General features: G+C 45.5%; 1 protein-coding gene across 1 annotated transcript in view; it reads left to right on the top strand.

The window, feature by feature from the left end:
* The first annotated feature begins 11,647 nt into the window (after positions 1-11,647).
* The window catches only part of ERICH6B (glutamate rich 6B), a 52,810-nt gene continuing 40,621 nt past the window's right edge, over positions 11,648-23,836 (top strand). The window contains exons 1-3 of the mRNA XM_065532982.1: positions 11,648-12,299; positions 17,634-17,682; positions 21,082-21,251. Coding sequence (XP_065389054.1) covers positions 11,660-12,299; positions 17,634-17,682; positions 21,082-21,251 — 859 coding nt within the window. The 5' untranslated portion in view covers positions 11,648-11,659. The remainder of the gene's footprint in view (positions 12,300-17,633; positions 17,683-21,081; positions 21,252-23,836) is intronic.

Here is a 23,836-nt window from a genome sequence, read left to right as displayed (position 1 = left end):
TACCATGTAGTGACAAGACAAAAAAGAGCAATTCCAGTCTATCAAAAAGCAGGAAAGTGTGTGGGAAGAGAGTAAAATCTGTTGCCAGATTCCTCTGGTGTCTGCTGCTGTCTTCTCTGGGCCGATAAGTAAATGCCATCTCCAATAAGGAAGGATTTTTGTGCTGCCATCAAGCAAAGAGAGGCTGAGACCAAGTGTTCCCCTGCATTTTCAGTGTCTTTAACTTAACAATTCTCAACATTTTGGAGGAAAATATCTTGATTTCCTTCCCCACAATGACTTACTAATGAATCGTGTGTACCCATTGGGCATTGCACAACTTCCCAAATCTTGGAATCAACTGGACGTGGCCACCCTCATTTCCTGTTCCATACTGATTTTGGGGTGGTGCCTGATTTTTATCTCAACAACTGCCAAATGCCCAGCTTTGCAAAATATGCCATAATTGAAAGGAACACAGCGTAATCTAAAGTTAGTCGATGTCCAACAGATGTAAAGTATCACTGTTACCCTCAAAAAATTTAAACTATACTGTGGCATCCCTGTGAGTTCTCTGCAGTGCCCAGGGAGCCTTGGTGTACAGATTGGTGATGCCATTTAGGGGTGGGGGTGGGGGTGGCAGAAGAGGCACACTGTAAGTGAGGGCTGCTTTGGTTTGATTTGCTGTTGGACATTCAATGAAAGATACTGATCAAGGAACTTTAAGGAAGAAACATGCCACAAAACTAAATTCTATCCAATGTTAGTAGAAAAAACCTATTTTCCAGCATTGTTAAGAAATATGTTTTCCTCTGCCCAACTTCCTTGGTAACTAACCAGAAAACGTTTTTCTTTCAGCTGTTATTGTTGAAAACTCTCTTGGCTTGGACTCAGTTTACCCACTGACATTGTAAGTACTCAGCCAGGAGCCTGACTGGGCTCCATTGTCCCATGTCTTGAAGACTACACAGTCATGATTTCAAATAATTCTTATTGTCCTCCCTGTTAGCCACTCTGTGATCCTAGAAACAGCCATCTAAAATAGATCTCCGTGAAGTGGATTTTATTTTCCTACAGAAACAGCATTTTAAATGCATTGCATTTCTCATTATGAACAGGGCATTCCATAAACTCTAGATGTTACCACCAGTAGGGCTTCCAAAGAAACGTTCTTGAAGTGTTAAAGTCTCTTATCTGCAAGCTCTGAAATACAAAAAGTTCTGAGAACTGAGTCTTCCTGATAAGTTTGTGGGTCACTCATTTTTCCACAAAACCTGACCTTCCAGAACTCCATGGGGAGCAAAATCCAACCTAAACGGAAGTGGGACTAAAAGCTTTTCTTTATCCCACTTATTGTAAAAGTTTACATGTTTGCTGCAGAAATACTAAGACTCGCCACAGCATGCTTCCCCAGAGCCCTCTGGGGTTGTTTTGTATCTACAATGTAATTGTTATATCTAAATTCCACAGCACAACTGGCTGCAAGGATTTTGAACAAGGGATAGTTAGTCTCAGAAACACAGGGTAGAAAGGAACCTACCGATCTTCTAGGTCAATCTATTAATTGCCTGGAGACATGTGGCAGAATCAGCAAACATGTTCAGAATCATATACTTTTCAGGCGAGGTGCAGTGGCTCACGCCTGTAATCCCAGCACTTTTGGAGGCTGAGGCGGATGGATCACCTGAGGTCAGGAGTTCGAGACCAGGCTGACCAACATGGTGAAATCTCGTCTCTACTAAAAATACAAAAATTAGACAGGCATGGTGGTGGGTGCCTGTAGTCCCAGCTACTTGGGAGGCTAAGGCAGGAGAATCACTTGAACCTGGGAGTTGGAGGTTGCAGTAAGCTGAGATTACACCACTGCACTCCAGCCTGGGTGACAAAGTAAGACTCCATCTCAAAAAAAAAAAAAAAAAAAAAAAAACACATATACTTTTGGGATCTCAACCAAGAAGACAGTGCAATTTCTCCTGCCACCAGCTGCCCACTGCCTCATGAGGCAGCCTAAACATGTACTCATAATTACTGAAACCCTGGTATCTCAGCACAGTTAGTGGGTAGAAAGGTATTTTTCACACACCCCAAAAATACCCTTCTTCTGAGATCTGAAATTAAATATGGCATCTGTTATAACACTTATCAATAATTCTGCTTCGTTGCTGATAATTGTGACTATTTAAGAGAGGTTAATTGAAAGGTTCTTTATATGACTCGAAAATTAGTGCAGTTAACTTGTAACCACGGATGTCTTTTCATCTCAGTGAATTTCATTTTAGCAAGTAGGAACTCTAAATATTACTTCTTTGTTCTTTTAAATAATTTTCATGAAAGCTTTTAAATATTTGAAGGAATCCCTAAGAACTTGAGTTATAAAGATTGGAAAGAAGACATATGTTGCTTATCTCCTCTTTTGCAGTAGTTAGACTTTGGAATGAGACAGACCTTGAGTCCCAAATATGGCACTAAGTAGCTGTGGCCTCAGACCAGCTCATTGCCCTGGTTCTTAGTTAGTTAATAAGATAACTATACTTTGCCAGATGGTGATCAATCTTTAAAGGAAAAGAAAAAAGAAAAGCAAAATAACTTTTTCTGTTCTAGGCACATAGTAAGTGCTCAGCAAACGACAGAAACCCAACTTCTCCTTCCTCCTCTTCTCCCCCTCTTTACTTTCTTTATCGAGGAGAATTATTGTTTAACTAGAGCCTATGGAAGAGGCTGTGAGAGAGCTAAAGCCAGTGCACCGGGGGAGACCCCTAAGAAGGTCCCCTGAGAAGGGCTCTCCTCCAAAACACACATGACAGTTGGCACTGGGGAAAGAGCGTCGCCCTCCGCAAGAGCAGACCTGGGTCCAAATCTTAGTCTTCCCACTTAGGACTTGCCTGACCTTGGTGGAGTTATTTGATTTCTCTGAACCTTAGTGCTGTCATCTATAAGAGGGAGATGATAGCGTTTACCGCTTAAGGCTGCAATGATGAACCCATTAAATAGGGCCCATGAAAGCACTTTGCAGCTCAAGGCACTATACAAATAGTTAAAGCATAGAGAAGAAGCGGGGCCATACTCCAGTCTGGAAACAGAAGAACCTGTTCCTAATTTAGATAAAAGGAGAAGAAAAGGCAGACGTGGCAAATGACAGCCCAGTCCATGTGATATTGATGCTGGGCAGAATTCTAGAACATTTCACTTGGGACAGGGTAAGGCAGCAGGGCTCCCTGGCGAGTGAGGCAGGGGGCACTGTACCTCTCTGACCACCCTTAGAGATGGGAGGACACCTTGAGTGGGTTGGGAGTCAGGGAACCAAAGAGGAAGGGCTTCAGGAAGTTGAGGGGGAGGGGCCTCGGGAGCAAAGTAGGAGTAGCCTCGGGGATTCCAGGGGCCAGATCTCAGGGAAGGGCTTAGAGAGTGGAGACTGAAGGGCCTCAAAAGTTTGGCCCAGCCAGCAGCCTGTGGAAAGAGCTGCTTTCATCCAAACCTTCTTGGGTTTGGTTTGTTTTGTTTTGTCCTTTTGAGACAGGGTGCTCTGTCTCCCAGGCTGGAGCACCGTGGCTGATCTTAGCTCACTGCAGCTTCGACCTCCTGGGGTTCAAGTGGTCCTCCCATCTCAGCCTCCAACATAAGCTAGGATCACAGGTGCACAACATCATGCCCAGCTAATTTTTTAGGTTTTTTTTAGAGATAGGGTCTTACTGTGGTAGCCAGGCTTCTTCTTGGTGTTTCTTTGTTGTTGTTGTTGTTTTCAGCCAAAAATGTTTGTAGTAAGATTTTCTTTCTCCCACCTTTAGTCTATTTTGATGCTCAGGTAGAAAACAATTTTTTCTTTCAAACTACTTTTTTTTTTCACACTTGTAAATTAAGACTGTAAACTCTTCTGTTTCCCCTGAAAGCTGATTTTCCTTACCTGTGAAGCAAGGGTGATGATGCCCACATCAGAGCTCGCTGTGAGTATGGAGGGGGCCAAAGCTTTGGCCACACAGAACCTTAGCTCCCCTCCCCACAGCCTCCCCTGACTGATAGATGGAGATGGGCAGCATGAGGGGTTTCTGCCGCAGCATCCCCGGAGCTTTCTGGTTGGACATTTATGTCAGTGGTTTGGATGAGGGTACAGATAAGACTAAGCTGGGAGGAACAGGAAATGGCTGGCAGTCAATGCAAGATTACTTGGATGAGCCAAAGAAAATGTAACGTCCTGGTTAGAGGGGCAGGAGCCCCCTTCCTCTTTTGGCGTAGATGCTGCAAACATGCTCACAGAGTCGGCAGAGTTCCCTCTTCTCAGAAACACCACACCACACTGTGAGGGGCCATCACAAGTGTGCCCCTGTCTCCACGTGTCTGGGCCTGGGCTCGGCTTCTGTTCTGGGCCGCCTGTGTAGACAGCCCTTGGACCACAACAGTGCATCTGGAGAGAAGACCCTAGAAACCTCACCATCCACAGAAAGGTGGAAGGAGGGGGTCAGTATTCACATATTGACTCAACACACATTGTACCCACTGTGTGCTGGCCAGGGCCCTAGGTCCTTGGGCTACACCAGTAAATCAAACCAAGATCCCTGCTCCCAGGGAACTCACTGTGTAATGAGACGAGCAAGGCAGCGCACACCACAAATGAATAAGGTACTTTGTACATTAGATGGTGAGAGGTGCTCTGGGGACAAAGGGGAAAGGACGGCAGGTTAAGGGAGATGGTAAGTGCTAGGAACAAGTAGGGGAGGACCCAGGGTGGTGGGGCATGCCTCACTGAGGCACCGGGGAAGGGGGGTGACAGAGGGAGCAGGACTGTGGCAGAGATCTGGGGACAGGCCCCAGGCACAGGGAGAGTAAGGGCCTTAACCAGAAATAATGCCCTGACCAGCACCTGGCATGTTAGGAAGGACCAGCAGGTCCAGGACCAGCAGGGCAGGAGCCGAGGGAGGTAGGGGGAGAAGAGTCGGAAGGACATTGCAGGCACTGAAAGGGCTTTGACTTCATCTGGGAGAGGGGAGCTATCACAGGGAAGTGAGGGGTCCACCCCACATCTTCAAAGCCAGCAACCCTGTGAAGAATAGACCTGTTAGGGGGTGTGATCGTTAACTTTATGTGCTAATTTGACTGAGCTAAGGGAGGCTCATTATTTCTGGGTGTGGCTGTGAGGGTGTTTCTGGAAGAGACTAGCGTTGGAACTGGTGGAGTAGGTAAAGAAGATCATCTTCACCAATGTGGGTGGGCATTGTCCATGCCACTGAGGGTCCAGCTAGAAGAAAAACTTGGAGGAAGGGACAATGTTTTTCTCATTCTTTTTGGTCTGGGACATCCATCTTCTCCTGCCTTAGGACCTTGGAAGTCCTGGTTCGCAGGCCTTCAGACTCCAGGACTTACACTAGGGGCCCCCCTCCTCCATGTCTCAAACCTCCAGCCTTGGACTGAATTACACCACCAGCTTTCCTGGTTCTCCAGCTTGCAGACGGCAGATGGTGGGGCTTCTCGGCCTCCATAATTGTGTGAGCCAATTCCCATAATAAATCCCCACTTATATATCTATATATATCCCACTGGTTCTGTTTCTCTGGAGAACCCTGACTGATACAGCAGGTTATTGCAATAATGCAGGCAAGATGTGTTCGTGGCTCAGAGCAGGGTGGGAAAATGGAGGGATGAGAAAAGGTGAGATCCTTTGAAGAAGGAGCCAGACTGCTATCCTGGTGGATATGAGGTAGGGTGAGAATGAAAGAGAAGAGTTTTAGTCCAAGGGCTGAGAGGTCTGGGGAGGAAGACTAGGATCCCAGTTTAGGCATAGTGAGTTTGAGACGTCTGTTAGACATCCCAGCAGAGATGCCAAGAAGGCTGTTGGAGCTGAGCCTGGAGTCCTGGAGGAAAGTCTAATTGCTACCTTCAAACCCTTAGAAGGCTGTCATGTAGAACTCTTCATACTGGCTCCCCCAGGACTGAAAAGGGCCAGTGATGAGTGGAAGTCAAAGCAAGAAGACTGATTCAGTCTGAGGACTTCTGGACTGCAGCTGTCTGGAAACGGAATGATGAGCTTTATAAAGCACAGGCTATCTTACTTTATAGATAACAATTTCCTGAAAGCATGGCTGAGGGTCAGAAAATGTGCTGACCCATTGTGAGGGTGGTTCTCTCTCGGCAAACGAAGCGTCACCAGGAAAATCCCTCAAGTCAGGGCGCTTTCCCAGGGAGAGGTACCAGCCTCCTGAGGAAAAGGGAGCTCAACTCCGGCACTCCCCCAGAACCATCATTTCTCCTGGGACCCAGCCACCAGGACCCAGACTGAAGGACAGACGGACTCCAATCTCTAAACCTCTCAGCTGGGCTGCAGACAGTCCCTGGAGCAGGGTAGTTGGAAAGCAAATCTCTTTTTTCTCTCCCCATGGCATGAACTGATGAAGGCCTCAGAAGGACCCACAGCACCCATTCACACATAGAGGTTTACACACACGCACTTCAGAGCTGGTTAGGAATAAGTGTGCAATAACAACAGTGCCTGGCCCTCCTTACGCCGGTACACACTGCCTCATTGCATCCTTCCAGGAAATAGGTCCTGTTCTCAAATGGGTCAGAGTCTGAATCACAAGTTGGAGCCAGGATGTTTGCCCCAGACACTGGGTATCAAGTTGTCGTTACTGTTTATCGCACCTGTAGGCTTGTCTTACAAATTTCAAAGAGAATTAAAGGGAGAGTGTGTAGAATGCAGTTTCTCTTTCTGATCTTTGAAATGAGAAAGCAGTTGCCTGGACCCTTTTTACAAGGCCTGATGAGAAAATAGGAAGAAAAGACCCGTCACGCTGAATGACGGCACACCATTGATAAATGCTCCCTGGGCTAGCCAGGCGACTGGCTGATTCTGATCTGTTAAGCAGCTACAAAAATCTGAGGGGTAGGGAGCCCTGCAACGTAAGCCTTTGATAGAGTGGCCAGTGCCTATGTGTGCTCCTCACCTCTCCCAGGGGAGGGCTAGACAGACTGGCTGTCAAAGAAAACTAAAGCTGGACAGTCATCAAAGTCATAAAATATATACATTTTAAAATTGCTTAAAGATAGGCTGTCACTAGGTGACCAAGGCTGGTCTTGAACTCCTGGGTTCAAGTGATCCTTCTCACTTCAGCCTCCCAAGTAGCTGGTACTACCAGTGTGCACCACCATGCCCCACAGTAAAAATATATTTTACTCAGGAACTATTGCAATAGGAGAAAAGAGATCCCAGTATAGAACTGGACTCAATTCTGAATACAGCATGGGCAAATGGAAATTTACAGCCAAGGAGCAGAGTGGGGAATCAATGGATAGGAAATTAACTCAGAGGAAACATCAAGACATCATCAGGGTAGACGGGAAATTAACAAGAAACGGGATAAGGGAGATTCAGGCTAAGCCACCCTGACAGGATTCTTGAGGAAGGCAGGCCTGGGGCATGGGGAGGATGAGAAATCTGATCAGGTAACAAGAATGGTCAGATATGGAGGATGGGAAGGGGTTCTTGCTAAACTGACTTAGCAGGTTTCTTGCTAAAACTGGACTTTATAGAACTATAACTTAATCCAGCAATTCCACTCCTGGGTATCAACCCAGAGGAAAAGAAATCATTACATCAAAAAGATACCTGCACCTGTATGTTTATCATAGCACTAGTCACAATAGCAAAGATAGGGAATCAACCTAATGTCCACCAACAGATGATCAAAGAAAATGTGGCATATATACAAAATAGAATACTGTGCAGTCATAAAAGAATGAAATCATGTCTTCCACAACAACATGGATGGAACTGGAGGTCATTATCTTAAGTGAAATAAGTCAGTCACAGAAAGACAAACACCACATGCTGTCACTTCTGAGTAGGCATAGAGTGTGGAATAATACACAATGGAGACTCAGCTGGGTGTGGTGGCTCACACCTGTAATCCAAGCCCTTCGGGAGGCTGAGGCAGGTGGATCACAAGGTCAGGAGTTTGAGACCATCCTGGCTAACACAGTGAAACCCCATCTCTACTAAAAATACAAAAAAGTAGCTGGATATGGTGGTGGGTGCCTGTAGTCCCAGCTACTCGGGAGGCTGAGGCAGGAGAATGGTGTGAACCCGGGAGGCGGAGCTTGCTGTGAGCTGAGACCGCGCCACTGCACTCCAGCCTGGGCGACAGAGCAAGTCTCAAAAAGGAAAAAAAATAGACGATGGAGACTCAAAAGAGTGAGGGAGTGGGAGAGGAGAGGATGGTGAGAAATTCTTATAGCAAGAAATTACTTAGCAAGTACAATGTATGTTATTTGGGTGTTGGAGACCCTAAAACCCTGACTTTACCACACAACCTATGAATGGAACAAAATTACACTGGTACCCCCTAAATTTTTTCAAAATAAAGAAAAAAATAAATAAAATGAAACTGGATTTTACAAGGAAGTGCACAGATGGATCTGGGAGAAGGTTCAGGAGCCTGACTGGAGTTTGGTCAAGCAAAGAATCCTTGTCACCACTCTTCAATTGCTCTCGCCATCCCAGCTCTGTCTTAGGGCAAGGCAGCAGGAGCCAATGGGAATTAGAAGTGGACGGCGATAATAGGTGTGTGTTGAGGTTTTAGATGAATAAAGCTGAAGGGGCCTCCTTTACAATGGAAGAGGCTTCTGCAGACATCGGTGCGGGTGGGTCCCAAAGCTTTCCGGAGCTCACCCTTTGCCCCAAAGATAGTGTCCTCCACCATCAGCTCATGTATTATTTATACCTCACCTCCTCCAAAAAGCACTGGAGGCAGCCTACCTGAAAACATATTCATATACTACAGAGCCATAAAATGAAGAATAAAAGGGCAAGTCAACTGCAGGCACAGCTTCCAGTCCCCGCTGCTTCTTAACTGTCTAGCAAATGGCCACGGGAATCCTCTTGCTCCAGAGTTGCTTTAATCCCAACACTTTCGCCATCACCACTGTGAAGCAAAACTTATGGGAAGCCATCAATTTGGACGAGGCCCCTGCATCAGGTCCCAGTAGACAAGACCAAAAACCAGAATGGAGTCACTCATGCTAAGTGCCATATAATCAAAGTGAAACTGCAAGGAAACAGATAGATCCCAGAACAGCACAGTTTTTCCTGAAAACAGGAGATTCCAGTCTACCTGAGTGAGAATAATAAGCAAGTCCTCTCTCTGCTTTAACCCTTACCAAAAAAAGTAACCTGAAGTAACCCGATGTTAGCCAATCCACTTTTTTTTATTGCTGTTTCTGTGTTCTCACCTCACAGAGCCCGCTGTTTTGCTACTGCCTGGTGGGAGCTCTCATTCTGTTTGTAAAATGGTTCTATTCATGAATCATGAATAAAAGCCAATTCAATTAATAACTAAATTTGTTGCAATTTTCTCTTTTGATGCCACCCAACACAATGATGCTTCATGATGGGTTTTAAAACTCTCCATGCACGGGCTTCCCTTTTACTGCTACCATCTTTGTCACCTCTCAGCACCATCAGCTTTCCCTGCCCCAGGCAGATCCGGTTACTCCCTACCCTCAACCACTGACCTTTTAAGCCATCAGGCTACCAGTGAGGCCTTGTTTTCCTCTCCACCAACTCTTTCAGTCAGTTATTTCCCAGAGTTACATTCTGTGAAGCTATCACAAGGTAGGTTCTCTGGAAATAGACTGTAAAATGCAAACTGCTGAGATGCAACTGTTGAGATACAAAATGTTTCTTGGGGTCAACCCCTGGAGGAAAAAGGGAGAGGAAGCAGGCCTGGCCCAGATGTAGATGGCACCTGTGGAGTAGGCTTGGTGAGCCTTGGTCAGCCTGCCGGAGAGCTCTGGGGTGAATGTGGCCTCTCAGAGGTGCGCTGCCTGGTAGCCTTTCTTCCTCCACCTTGCCTGGTGCTCAGATACAGGCTGCCCCAAGAAGGGCATCACTACCAGAAAGGGAATCTGCAGCTGAGGCACATCCTGAAGGAGCTGGCAGCTGGGGCCACCTGTTGACCACACTTCTCACCGCTGGGCAGCAAGTCCTTCTTTGAAAAGGGGATCTGGACAGTGTACTTCTCTGTTCCCTGCCCCAGGCTAACCCTATCAGAATCCAGCAATCCAAGGGCTCCAACAGTGATGTGGGTGGGTAAATGTGCCATTTGCCCATGATAAATGGCCTTGTCCGTCACACCCCTCATCTTGGACCTCATGCTGCATTTGCTAAAATTGATCCTGGTGGTCTCATCTGGCTGGTTCCCTAGAACAGAGTTTCCCACTCAGACAACCAGAAAGAGGCATGCCAAGATATGTATCTCTTAAGTCCCCAGAGCAAGCAGAAGGATTCTGGGCCAGTTGCCTCTTCAGTCTGTCCTGTTGCGCAGAATAAATGTCATTTTTAAACCTTCAAGGTGCACTGCTATAGAGCCACCTCTTCTTGGCCCTTCATTCAGTCACTGGCCGTATGTTTATTGGACATCTATTATGCACCAGGCTCCAAGCTAACCATCAGAGATACAGTGGGGAATGGGCTATAGAAGGTCACTATCATTGAGACATTTACACCTAGTGGAAGAGAAAAACTGAACAAGAACACACAGAAATGGACACATAATTAGACACAGTGATAAGTGCTGTAAAAGAGAGTAACAGGGTGGGGGCAGGGGAGGAAGGATGGGGATAGATAAGGCCAGAAAGACAGGCAGGCATGGGACGAAGTTGGCATCGTATTCTAAGCACAACAGAAAGCCACTGGGAGATTTTAAGCAAAGGAAATCCTGATTTGATTTATATTTGCAGCAAGTGACTAGCAGAGCAGTGGCAGGGGTCTCAGGAAAACCAGTAATTCAGTCTAGAGATGGCGTGTTCACCATGGGGAATCACAGTGGGCCACAGTGGAGAGGAGGGGGAGTGGAAGAATTCAAAATCTATTTTCAAAAAAGAATGACACTGACCCCACCCACCTTTAAGGAGCTTATACTGTTGGAAGGACAAACGTGCTAACAATTTAATATAGCAAAATAGTTACTTTAATAAAAAAAAAAATAGAAGACATGGATGGAGCAGAAGAGGGAGTCTGGAAGTCTTCATGGAGGAGTCAAGATGCTCAGTGTTAAAACATATGTAGCATTTGCCTGGTGAGCTGAGGGCAGATGGTGCTGCGGGCAGGGCTGACAGTGCATGTGGTAGCCATGAGGATGTACCCCACAGACTTCTGACTACAGGGGCCTGAACTGACCAGAAGCCCCAGACACGCTGTGGGAACCCTTCCATTGTGTTGGTCACTTGTGTTTAGAAATCTGTTTTTTGTGACTCCTTTCTCCCCAGATTTCAAGCTCCTGGAAGACAGTCTCGGTCTTATTTATTGTGGCAATAAATACTTAATGAGAAATAAAAAATCTTCTCTAGCAATAGCACCACTAAACAATGATTGCTTTCCAGCCCTCCCCGTTGACTTCATATTGTGCAGCAATTTCAAAGGCCTGGCCTTCAGATGTGGTCTCCCCACCCAGCTCGTTGAGGGTAAGCCTCCATTCCCTCTTCTTGTGCCTTTTTCACTGGCCACTAGGTACTGATATGCATACTTAAAGAACCCTCCAAAGACTACCGAATGAAATAGGTGAATAGAAATGGGTTTAAATCAATATGCAGTTGCTATTACTGGTTAATAGGATTTTATTCCTTTCTTGGATACAGGATGATAAAGTGACGTTGGCTGCTGCAGAAGGAGTTCACCACCTACGACTTCCCCAGCATGTCGGCTGAAAATAATCAGTTATCAGGAGCATCACCTCCTCACCCTCCCACAACTCCCCAATGTTCCACACAGACCTTACCTTCAGAGAAAGAGGATACTGAAGTAGAACTAGATGAGGAAAGTCTACAGGATGAATCTCCAGTTTCTCCAGAGGGAGAGTCTGGGGAGGACAAAGAGTATCTGGAGGAAGAAGAGGACCTGGAAGAGGAAGAGGATCTGGTGAAGGAAGACTACTTGAAGGAGGAAGAGCATCTGGGGAAGGAAGAGCATCTGGAGGAGGAAGAGTATTTGGGGAAGGAAGGGTATCTGGAGGAGGAAGAGTATATTGAGGAGGAAGAGTATCTGGGGAAGGAAGGGTATCTGCAGGAGGAAGAGTATCTGGAGAAGAAAGAGCATCTGGAGGAGGAAGAGTATCTGGGGAAGGAAGGGTATCTGGAGAAGGAAGAGTATATTGAGGAGGAAGATTATCTTGGGAAGAAAGGGTATCTGGAGGAGGAAGAGTATCTGGGGAAGGAATGGTATCTAGAAGAGGAAAAGGCTCTGGAAAAGGAAGAGATTCTGGAGGAGGAAGAAGCTCTGGAGGAGGAAGAGAATCTGGATGGAAAAGAAAATCTGTATAAAAAGTATCTGAAAGAAGGTGAGTATCTGGAGGAGGGAGAGCATCTATGGGAGGAAAAGTATCTGAAAGGGAGAGAAGGTCTGGATGAAGAAGAGTATCTGGAAGGGGATGAGTATCTGGAGGAGGGCCTCCCAAAGGATGGTAGCTCTAGTTTACCAGGATGCCCAGGAAAAAAGCACAAACGTGAGAGAGAGCCAGAGCACAAATTGTCAACCCTATCCATGGTGCTGACAGGTAGGAAGACTCATTTACTGACCAAGTTCTGCTCACAACTATAATATAATAGCCTTGCCCCAAAGCACTGCACCAACAAAGCAGGCAGGAAGACTTCATAAACATAAACCATCTGTTTATAATAATAATTGTTATTTGTATCTTTCCTTTTTCATATTACACAAGTAATACATGTTCATTGCAGATGCTTTAGAAACTATATATAAGCAGGTGAGGAGCAGTGGCTCACACCTGCAATCCCAGAAGTTTGGGAGGCCAAGGCGAGAGGATTGTGTGAAGCCAGAAGTTTGAGGCCAGCCTGGGCAACATAGCAACACCTCATCTCTACAAAAAATTTTAAAATTTAGTCGGGTGTGGTGGCACACACCTGTGATCCCAGCTACTCAGGAGGCTGAGATGGGAGGATCACTTGAGCTCAGGATTTTGAGCAGCCTGGGTGACAGAATGCTCATCTCTAAAAAAAAAAAAAAAAGAGAGAGAAAGAGAGAGAAGAAAGAAATAAACTATAGATAAGCAAAAAGAAGAAAGCAAAAATCACCACCACTTGACTATCAGATTTGATAATCACTTTCCACACTTGTGATTATATCTTCCCCAGACTTATTCTATATATGTACACACACACATACATGTATTTATATACACATATATATACACATACACACACCCCTTTTGTAAAAAGATCAAGCTTTATGTTGTGTTTGTGACCTGCTTTTAAAGATACACTTATTTATATAAATATTATGTATAAACACTATACATATATGAATATCATTTATTATATACATTTAAAATATTAAGCTTTCTAATAATTTTAATGACTGCATCACATTGTATTGTGTTAATAAGCTATATTATTTTTAATCAATCTTCTATTATTGACCATTTATTGCTTCCAATGTTTTGTTCCTTTTTTAAAATGGCATTTTGGTGAACTGTTTATCAGAGATCTCTATTTCCTGGAATACCTTCCTACACTCTGTTGCTAGGTCAACAGACACTGGTATGCTTCTCAGGATACCCATACATCCCCCTTAAAGGAATCATTTTAGTCTGGGGGTAAGTATTTGACTTTAGAGTGATTTTTCTCATCCAAGGGCTAAAGTTTTTTCAACACTGTTTCAGCTACTGGCAGCATTTCCTCATGTTGGGTTTTATTATTTGGCAGCAGCCTCCTTGTGCTGTTTGCTGGCAGTGATTAATGTGCTTTTGCTCATATGTCCCTGTAGTGTCTTCTCTTGATGTTGTGACTGCATGGCCATATTCTACTAGGTACAGAAATGTAAAGGTTCAGGTCACCTACATCATCTTCATGCTGGCCTATAAGTAGAACTAAACTATTGGTTCTGCTACCAACTGCAAGCATCCTAGGCAGCCCGAATTTTTAAATTCCTAAAAATCTGATTACACTCAACCTACATCCTAAAAGCTGGGTGTTATCAGCAGCCACACAGGCATTTACTGTTACATCCCTCTCCATCAAATCAGATGTACCATCCTTGATTCCTACTCCCCTCCTGGAAATTTAGTTGTTGCATTAGAGAGGTAATTCCGCTATTGCTGGGAAACTCTCTTTTCTGTGTGCCTCTACCATTAAGTTTCCTCTTGGAATCCTAATATCCCTGCTGTTCAAGTATCAAATGTAATTCTAATACTGAAAAATAGCATTCAGGGCTTTTTCTCTTGCACGGTATGAATCAAGCATTCTTAACATGTCCCCTCTATGTGCTGGATCTTAGTAAATATATTACCCACTAGAGTAGGACAAATACAATGCTGTCAAGCGAATGGAATTGTGTATAAAGCAAACACTTTGAAAATAAATGTCCTGCTAACAAAAATTGGAGAGGCACTGAAGAAACACCAGGGAGATGCTGAAATGCGTTTCAAGGCTCATGAAAGAATGTCTTGGTTTATGAAATTCTAGGGCTTCAAGACAGATTGTACAAAACAGGTTAAGAAAAAATTTATAAGAAATTTCTTAACTTTTAAAAAAATATATATCAATATTTTTAGGTAGAATATTCTCCTAATACCCTTAAGATATAACTTCGTTTACCCTTGTGTTGAACCTCAGTAACTAACAAGAGTGCCTTCCTCACCTATAGCAGATGCTCAGTACATGTAAATTGAATCAAGTGATCATATTCACCTCCTAGAGCCAGTCACACTCACATATACATGGGTGCCCACAAATTCTTTTAAACCTTATCAATTAATTGGCATCTATAAAATGAGCCCTAGATATGACAAATGGGCTTATCTCTCATGCCGATGCATTAACTACTAGAGGTTAGTGGAAAACTACGCTGAGAAGAATTCTGAGGCCTTGTCGGGGCTCAGCAGCAAAGAGTGCTGTGATCAACTAGTAATGTCTGCCACAGGAACAGACAGTAAAGGGGGTGCCTGAATGCCATTTATTTATCTACTTAATAGCAAATAGGAGTCTGTCATGAAGAGCACATTTTCCTTTCTCTCAGGAGCTTGACTGCCTAGGTTTGAAAGCCAGCTCTCTCCCTCTCACTAGTTGCATGAGCTTGGGCAAGTGACTTAACCTCTCCATGTCTTGTTTGTCTTCATTGTAAATAGGAACAGCATTAGCCCTACCTCATAGGATGTGTGGGAGGATTAAAGTGATTTAATTAGGTAAATCATTAAGAGATATGCCAGGCACATAGCATTTTAGGCCCAAGAAAGTGTTGGCCATTGTAAGTATTATTATATTACATGATGTATTATTATTCCCTTGCCATTGACTTGTGACTGGCCACACACCCCTAGCCACATTACCTGCTTTGTGAAATGGACATAACCAAAAGATGAGACACAATGAATCAGGCTGTGGGAGGGATCTACACCCTCCACTCATCCACCCTACAGGCCGGTCAACTTCAGAGACTCCCACAGCCCTGGACAAATCAGTTTACATCAGACTAACAACCCCCACCCACCTCTCTTCCTTAAAGGCTTGATTCCCCCCAAAGTTTATGGGGAAATCCACTAAAATTAGGTGAGCAACTTGAATATAAATGTAGCATCAACTGCCAGTGAATAATTGGTTAGTTGCATCTGATTGGCCTGCTGGGGGAGTTCAGATTTTGGATGCACAACATGGGTGTGAGTGCTGTGGTGTCCAAGTCAGAAAATCCAGCACACGGTGGGGCCTAGACCTTGGGCATGTCACTTATCATCTCTAGGTTTCAGTTTCCCCATGTGCAAAAACACCTTTCTCACAGTGGGTTGCAATAAGTAAATGAAGTAACATATCTGAAACTGCTTTGAAACTCCCCTGTACCATGCAATTGTAAGTATAAAATACTCTTCTAATCTTACAAGAAGAGAGGTGCTAGATGAGCCTCCAGGCTACATTGCTCTCCTGCTGCCGTAGAACATACTATAGAGTGAAACCACCCCACAATGAGACCCCTTTTAGTTTTTTTAGTACCCAAGACGTTCCTAATGATAAATTCTGCCTTGTGGCAAATAATGCTATAGAGATGTCACAGTACATTGATTTTGATTCATCATGTTTTTGCCTCATCTTTTGATATACATAATGCATCGAATTTTATTTTCTTTACCCTGCTAGCTCTTCCTCAGCAGCTCCAAATGCTGTCTGGCCTAACGGCTGTAATTCAGTTGCCATTTCCAGTTGAGAGCTGGTGTCCCAACTACCATTTCCAACAGGGAACCTAGCAATTCTGGAAATTTCAGAAAAAGGTGCAAGAGACACTAACAAGGCAGAGATGAGAAAGCCAGCCAACTTTTCATGCAAGGACGTTCACCTCTGTGACCTTGAGTCAACCACTGGTGGGTGGGGGGATGCTGAGCCCCAGAGCCGGTTGCCGATGCCTCCACTGTGCTCCCAAAAGAACAGAATTATTTTCTGTATGTGTGTTGGTCCAGTGAAAGTTAGGGAACATAGTCTGATGGCATAGGGTACATATTGTATATTTCACAATCTCTATCTCCTTTAATTGTCCCAACCATTTTCTCTTCCTGCCCATTTCACAGATGAGCAACTTTGAGCTAGAAAGAGCGCATGTGACTACCCCCAAGGTCACAGAAAATCATTAGAACAGCCAGGACAGGCTCCCAAACTTTCTCTCCTCTTCTAGTCGCTTCTCCTCCTTTCCTCCCTTCCTTCCTCCTTTCATGCTTTGTTTCTGCTTTTTAATAAGTTGTGTACCTATTTTAATTTTAGAAAAGGGACATCAAAAAAAAAATCTTCTTGTTCCTTTCTTTAAAAAATGAAAAATGTGAAAAGAGTAGAAAGACAACCCCCAACCTGTGAACATTCAAATATAAATAAAGCTAATTCACACTTAAGTGATTTGTATTCTGTCTCCTTGCCGCCATTGTTTGCATTTGTGATAGTGATGGTCCTTGTTGTGTGGTATGGTTTTTACCATTTTAAACATGCTGTCTATACAAGGTAGTATTTTACTTTTGTAACTTAGTATTATAACTTCACCATTTGCCCATGTTGCTTAATTGTTAGAGACATCATTTTAATAGCCAAGGGATATTCCTCAATACTATTTTGTTGCATGGGTAAGCTATGGATAAGGGAAGTGTTCACATTTCCTTTTCCAATTCAAATGTTCTGGTTCTTGTTTCTCTATTGCTTCCCCTGTTGCCATTTTGTATTATCAGAGTTGGTGGCATATTTTATCTTTATCCCAAGTGTACAAGAAATTCTTGATGCCTTATCACTCAAGGCAAACAATCAGGTGATTACGGGGACACAAGCAGGTCCTTTAAAATTAAAATTAATTCTTAAAATACATATATGCCCTGTACCTCAGTCACCTCTGCTGGACAGACGTCCTTCATCCCGAGACAGAGGGAGGCTTCTGGGATAACGATAGAGATAAGCAAAGCAAACTTGAATTTCCAAAATCCATGATCGCCTGAAAAGTATCGTCTTGAGTTCTCACTAATTTTATAAAATTTCAACCTACTAATTTTTAAAGGAAACCATTAAGAGACACTACTAAAGAAAAGTAAAAATAGAAAATTTCTATAACGAGGGCCCTCTCCACATACTTAACACCACATTTTTAAATAGAAAGATGCTTTTTTGCCAATATTGTTTTTTATTCTTTTTTCCAATAGAACCCAAGGCAAGTTATTCGTCACAAACCATGCTTCTTCGTGATGCAAGGTAATAGTTTTCTTTTGGGATAAATCAGGTGGAAACTCCTCCTTAGGGACAATGTTTCAGCAGCCCGTGGAGAACCCAAGACGGGGCGTGGCACGGAGTAGGGGAGGAAGGAGAAGTTTACTGGGGCTCCCAGAAGTTACAACCCTGCTTGCCTCTGCCACTCAGTCACTCACAGGGGAGGGGTGGGTCCCAAGATCAGTGTCCTGGGTGCTCAGAACCACTAGAGATGAAAGGGGCAGAGGTTGTCTGAGCCTGGGGAGAAGGTCTCAACCAGGAGAGACTGCAAAGGGCTCGCAAGCAGTGCTCTCAGGGAAGCAGATGACTGAATGTCCCCAAGGGAAGGTGCAGTTTCTCCAGGAAGAGAATAGGTTTAGGCATATTTCCAAGGCGTGAATTCTCATTCAGTGAATACTCATTAAAATCCTGTGACAGGACTTGGCACACACTAAACGGTCAATGAAGTATCTGTGGAATAAGTGAGCCTCTGTGGAATATGCTGGGCCTGCTACGTGCCCAGCTGCAGGGGTCCACAAGCCTTGTCCTTGGCTTTTTGTCTTGTCCCCTACACTTTTTCCCCAAAGGATAATTTATCTCCACTAGATCTAAAAAAAGCACAGCGCCAGTTTAGTTACGGCGAGAAGCAGGAATGAAATCCCAGTTTTGCCAAGTAGGGGACCCATAAGTTACAACTTGAGGGCACAGGGCTCCCACGCAGGGCTGTCCCTTGACCTGGCGAGGCAGCCCCGCTCCAGCTCTATTCCCCGCTGCACACCTCCAGGGATGCTGCAAGGCCTCTGACAGGTAACTCCACTGCAGGTGATGCACAAATGAGGGAGTGGCTTTCCAAAAGCCCCCATTCACCCCATTCGCTGACACTCAAAGCAAGTGAAGCAATGTGGTCAGACACAGTGAAGGGGCCCGACAGTGATGTGACCACCTTAAAAATATTGAGAACTGGGGCTTTGGAGCCAGACTGCCTGGGTTTGAAACTCAGCTCCTCCACCCAGGCAGCCACTTAATCTCCTTGTACCTCAGTTTCTTCACCTGTAAAATGGGTAGGGGAAGAGTTCCAGCCTCACGGGGTTTTGGTGAGGATGAAATGTATATTTACTGAGCAGGAGGCTGAACAGTGACCAGCAGACAGCACACTCTCAGTAAGTGCCGCAGATCCGTGTCATCCTCCATTCTGCACCCCACGAACCACCAGGTAGAAAACTTAGCATGCCCTGAACAAGAGTCAGGATTCCTGGTCAGCTTTATTCCAAACACACACACCAAGCCAACCCTTTGTTCATATTTCAGCTGAGGGGGTTTCCAATGGGTTCCCGGGGCCCATGGAGAGCTGTGAGGATCAGAGAGGCCCTGGGGGGCCTTCCTGGTGTCCACATCAGGCTTGGGTCCCCAGGGGCCAGATCTGGGCCTTCAAGTTCTCAGAGAGGCCCAGGATATTCTTCACATGAGAAAGCTGAGAACCCAAACCTTCCACAGACTCCTTTAGGCAGTAAGTGTTACATTCACACGTGCACATGTGTGAGAGGCAAGGGTTGGGGAAGGATAGCAGGTACAGATCAAGCGTGTCATGTGTCCCTTATAAACAGAAAGGCTATCAGCCACCCCAGGCCTGGAGCGGCTCCCTCTCTCACTTCCCCATTTACTGAAGATCCTCCAGGCACATGCCAGGCCCTCCCCTCGCTAAAGCACTACAGAAGCAGGCCTCGAGCAGTCCAACTCCCCAGGATCCAGGATCCAACGTCTCCACCCTGTGTCCTCTCCATCGCAATGGAACATGGGGCTAGTGTTCAGCCCAGGTGACTGGAACCTGGTTCTGCTTCCTGGGAGGTGAGCCCTGGCAGGAACTCCAGAAGACCCTGCGATGATCCAGCCTGGAGCAGGCACAACAGAGAGCGTATGGGGGGAAATGTACTTGATAATGGAAATGACCAGAGAAGCCAATATTATGAGATAACTCTCTAAGTTTGTTTGGCAGATTTGACTTTTCTAAGTCCTTTCATGAGAACTGGCATCATCTCTGTAGTCCCAGTGGGCACCAGGTGAGTGAGGTATGACAGTTATCATCTCGCTAGAAGGATAAAGAAACTGAGGCCCTGGAGAGTCTACTCACCTGGCCCTGGGGTCTGGAGCAGGACAAGAGTTGCCACAGACCTGAGGAATTCACCTGCATCCACCTGTTCTGAATCCCTGCGGTCACCTGACCTAGGACCCAAACATCCGGCCACTTACCCAGGGGCCCCTTCTTGATGGTGTGTCCTAAGAACATAGCTGCTCAGCCCCAGCCTGCAGGGCTGGCACAGACCCAAGCTCCCCTACTTGTCCCTCAGAGGCACCTGCAAGATCTGCCTGTAACTCCTATAGACCCTGAAGGGAGCCTTCCCAGGGCACCCACCTGCGAGAACAAACAGCCTCTGCTCTCTCCCTCCACCTCTTTGCCTGAGCCCTTACCCAGACTCCAGCCCTTAACCCACTCCCCGCCCCTACACTGAGTTCCCTGGTGCAGATGGGGACAGGCCTAACTTACTTCCTCTGCAAGAGTAACAGCAAACAAGTAACTTACCCCAAGTGCCTCCACTATGTTGCAAGAGCCAACATTTAAGCTCAAGTGTCAAGAGCTGACACCAAAGTCTATGCCTTTGCTACCAACCATAGTCACCACCTATTTATATGTTGGGGATTTTTTTCTTGTGCCCATCTCTGCCAACTGGACCAGTTGACATGAAATAACTCCAGAGCCAAAACACCCCCAAAGACCCCTCTCATTCATTTGAATTAATTTCTTGCCCCTAGTTAAAAGCCAGAGACTCCTGAGAAAGAACACAGTGTGGATTGATGTGTCAGGGTCATCCCTCTTGATCCTAAGCTGCCAGGCAGTGGAGCCTGCACCTCACACCCAGTGCCCTGCCCTCAGGTCCTTTGGAAAGCCTTCTTAATGGTGGTGGTGTTTGTGGTGAGCCGATTGCAGGGACAGACCTCAGTGCTTAATTTTAAACTGCTGCAGCATCTACTTCAGTATCTTTTCCACTCTGCCCAAAACAACCGTGAGGCAGGGAGAGGCACCAGAATAAGCAGGGTTGTGAGCCAGGAAAGAAGGAGACTGTTCTGGAACATCTGTCAGTTATGACCACCTGGCCCAGTGGCCTTTGAAGGCAGCCACAGATCCTCTCATGGTTTAGTGAAGCAGCAGTGGCAATGTGTGGCTCTGCTGCCCAGAGTGACACACTGGCCGATTTTTCATGATTCACAGCTCGTCTCTTCAAACCTCGAGACGTCCATCATCCGGGTCTGGATGTCAAGAGCACCCCTTCAACCCCTAGCGTGCCTTAGGAGGGGTTCCTGACCTGGCCCCTGTCTGGAAGTTGACTTTCCTGTTCTCCCCTCTGGCAGGAGCCCAGACGCTGGCCCCTCTCAAGCGACCAACTTCTTGACTGTCCCGTTGATTTCCATGACCCCTTCTGCCATCTCTGAATCTGCCACAGAGTCTTCTGAGTCGCTTCTGACATTGTACAGGAGGAGCCAGGCCAGTCAAACGGACTGGCACTATGGCGGAACTGCCGGTGAGGAAAGCTGAGCTCTGTCGGCGAGGCCCGGCTGGGCTCTGTGGGCTGGGGGAGTAATGGTCTTGCAGCATTTTGTGCATGTGAAATATTGTAGCTTGAGTATTGCCTCTCACGCTAATGATATCCTACTGTTTCCGTTGCCCTCTGAGGTCTCATTTTGGGTAAGTTGTTAACTCCTCTCCTAGCCTTGCTTCCCGTTTCCTCCCATCCCAGACCTCCCTCAGAGAAAGAGCATCAGCAAAGTGCTGAAACAAATAGCTTCTTCCATCTTTCCGTCTCCTCCCCTGTTTTTCATTCATCTTCCTATTCTTGTTCTACATGAACACAGGCACGATTTCCCTCAGGGACACAGGCCATTTTCTTCCCAGATTATACACTGGCTCCCTGGGGTGACAGGCCATATCCAGATAATCATGTGGAAAATGGAAAATGGAAAATGGGACATGGGCCCACCACCGACAGTCTCAGCGTGAGGTCGAAGCCAGCCCTGATTCAGAACCCACCAAAACTATCTATGTAGCGAACCTTCGTGGCTACAGCTCAGACACACAGGAGAGAGTCTGGCAAAATTGCATTAAGGGTCTTCACTCTCTACCCAATTAAGCCCCGAAATCCTCACTCTGGGACCCTGGGGGTGGAAGACCGAATAGCATTTCTTGCCATTATTAATGATTTAAATCCAGCCTTAGTGGGATCGATCCATCACTGATTCACAGATTTATTTCACATCTGTAGTCATGGCAGCAGTAAATTAGATTCCCCCGTCACCTCCCCTCCCTGCCCCTATCCATGGCTGCTAAATTTTGTAGCTCCAATGTGGTTAAATGAGATTAGGAGGCAGAAACCCTGTAAGAGAGAATGGAGAGGCAGAGGACAGGCACACACTGCCAGCATGTGCCGAGGAGTGTTCCACAGGCTACATTGGTTCACTGGGAACCTTTTTCAGTTCTGTGTGCTCCCCCAGAGCCCCAAGAACTGGAACTATCTCAAAGTCAGTAAGCATGACCACCAAGAAAATCTGAGCATTTATGTAAATATTCATAAGAAGGATTCTGAAAGTCATTTACTGAGTAATTGCCAGTCAAGTGCCAATGCTAAGCTTGAAAGGATGTGGGAGAGGAGAAAGGTAATGGGAAAAGTCTGGGGTATGCAACAGAGGGGACTTGAGCCTATTCACACCACTGTGGACCCAGCCCATGGGCTGGCCACATGCCTGAAGAGGGCGACAAAGAGGAACCAGGAAGCACAAAACTGAAAATGTAGCTTTCTAGCGCTTATCAGAACCCCTGCCGGAAACATCCTGGAATCTGCATTCTTAACCAGATCCCCAGAAGCTGCTCAGGGACATGAACGATGAGGAACTGGAGAACCTCTAGTTTAAGATGAATTGGTTTCAAGGCTCCCTCTTCCAAAGCATGATTTTATTATGGGATTGTTCAACCACAATGAGTCAAAAATGGTGTTCCACATGGCTCAGCCTTTCTCGACAAACAGGACTTTGGCCAAATATGGAGGAAAAAATACCCAGGTAAATCCTCAGGACCTATGACTGCAGAGGGTGGCAGGTCTGACACGGAAAGGCTGCAACAGGCACAGGAAGTGCTTCGTGATCCATATAAGGAGACGCTCTGGAGGACCGGAAACACTAGTTATGGCCTCATGTATCTATCCAGGCACAGAGCAGGATTATAAACCAAGTCAGCCAGAAATTCTAACACAGAGCATTATATCCATGCTCACAGAAATCCTCCAGACTTAGTGCCTGGTACATAGTAAGCATGAATATTTAATAAATACTTGTGAAATTGTTGTTGAGCCCTCATCTGATTCAAGGTCAGATCATGGTGATAAAAGGGTATATACTACTACAAAAAAATTAGTCTTAGTAGGAAAGGAGCTCTGTAGATAGAAATATATACACATAGAGACATTGTGTGTATAGAAATGTGGCTGAGAATATGCAGAGGTGTAAGCAGAGGTCAGATGGTGTATTAGTCTGTTTCCATGCTGCTGATAAAGACATACCTGAGACTGGGTAATTTATAAAGAAAAAGACGTTTGATGGACTCACAGTTCCACGTGGCTGGGGAGGCCTCACAATCATGGCAGAAGGGAAAGGCACGTCTTACATGGCAGCAGCCAAGAGAGAGAACTGAGAACCAAAGGAAAGAAGTTTCCCCTTATAAAATAATCAGGTTCATGAGACTTATTCATCACTACAAGAACAGTATGGGGGAAACCACCCCCATGATTCAGTTATCTCCCAGTAGGTCCCTCCCACAATACATGGGAATTACGAGAGCTACAATTCAAGATGAGATTTGGGTAGGGACACAGCCAAACCATATCAGATGGGGAAGAGGATTGACAGCTCTCAAAAGTACAAACTGGTGTGTTTCCTTCAGTGGACTCAGATTTTGAAATATCACATACAGAGGTTAAAAAGATGAGGATGCTCTCAACAATAAATACAGGAAAATGGCTGTGAACTTTAAGAATAGTGTCAGGAAAGCTGAATCAATCCCAGGATAAACATTCTTACCAAAACATAATAATAATAATAGTGATCATACAGGCAGCAG

The sequence above is a fragment of the Macaca fascicularis genome, chromosome 17 (assembly GCF_037993035.2).
Source record: "Macaca fascicularis isolate 582-1 chromosome 17, T2T-MFA8v1.1".
NCBI lineage: Eukaryota > Metazoa > Chordata > Mammalia > Primates > Cercopithecidae > Macaca > Macaca fascicularis.
Note: the sequence above shows the minus strand (reverse complement) of the source record. Positions and strands in the feature narration are given on the sequence as shown.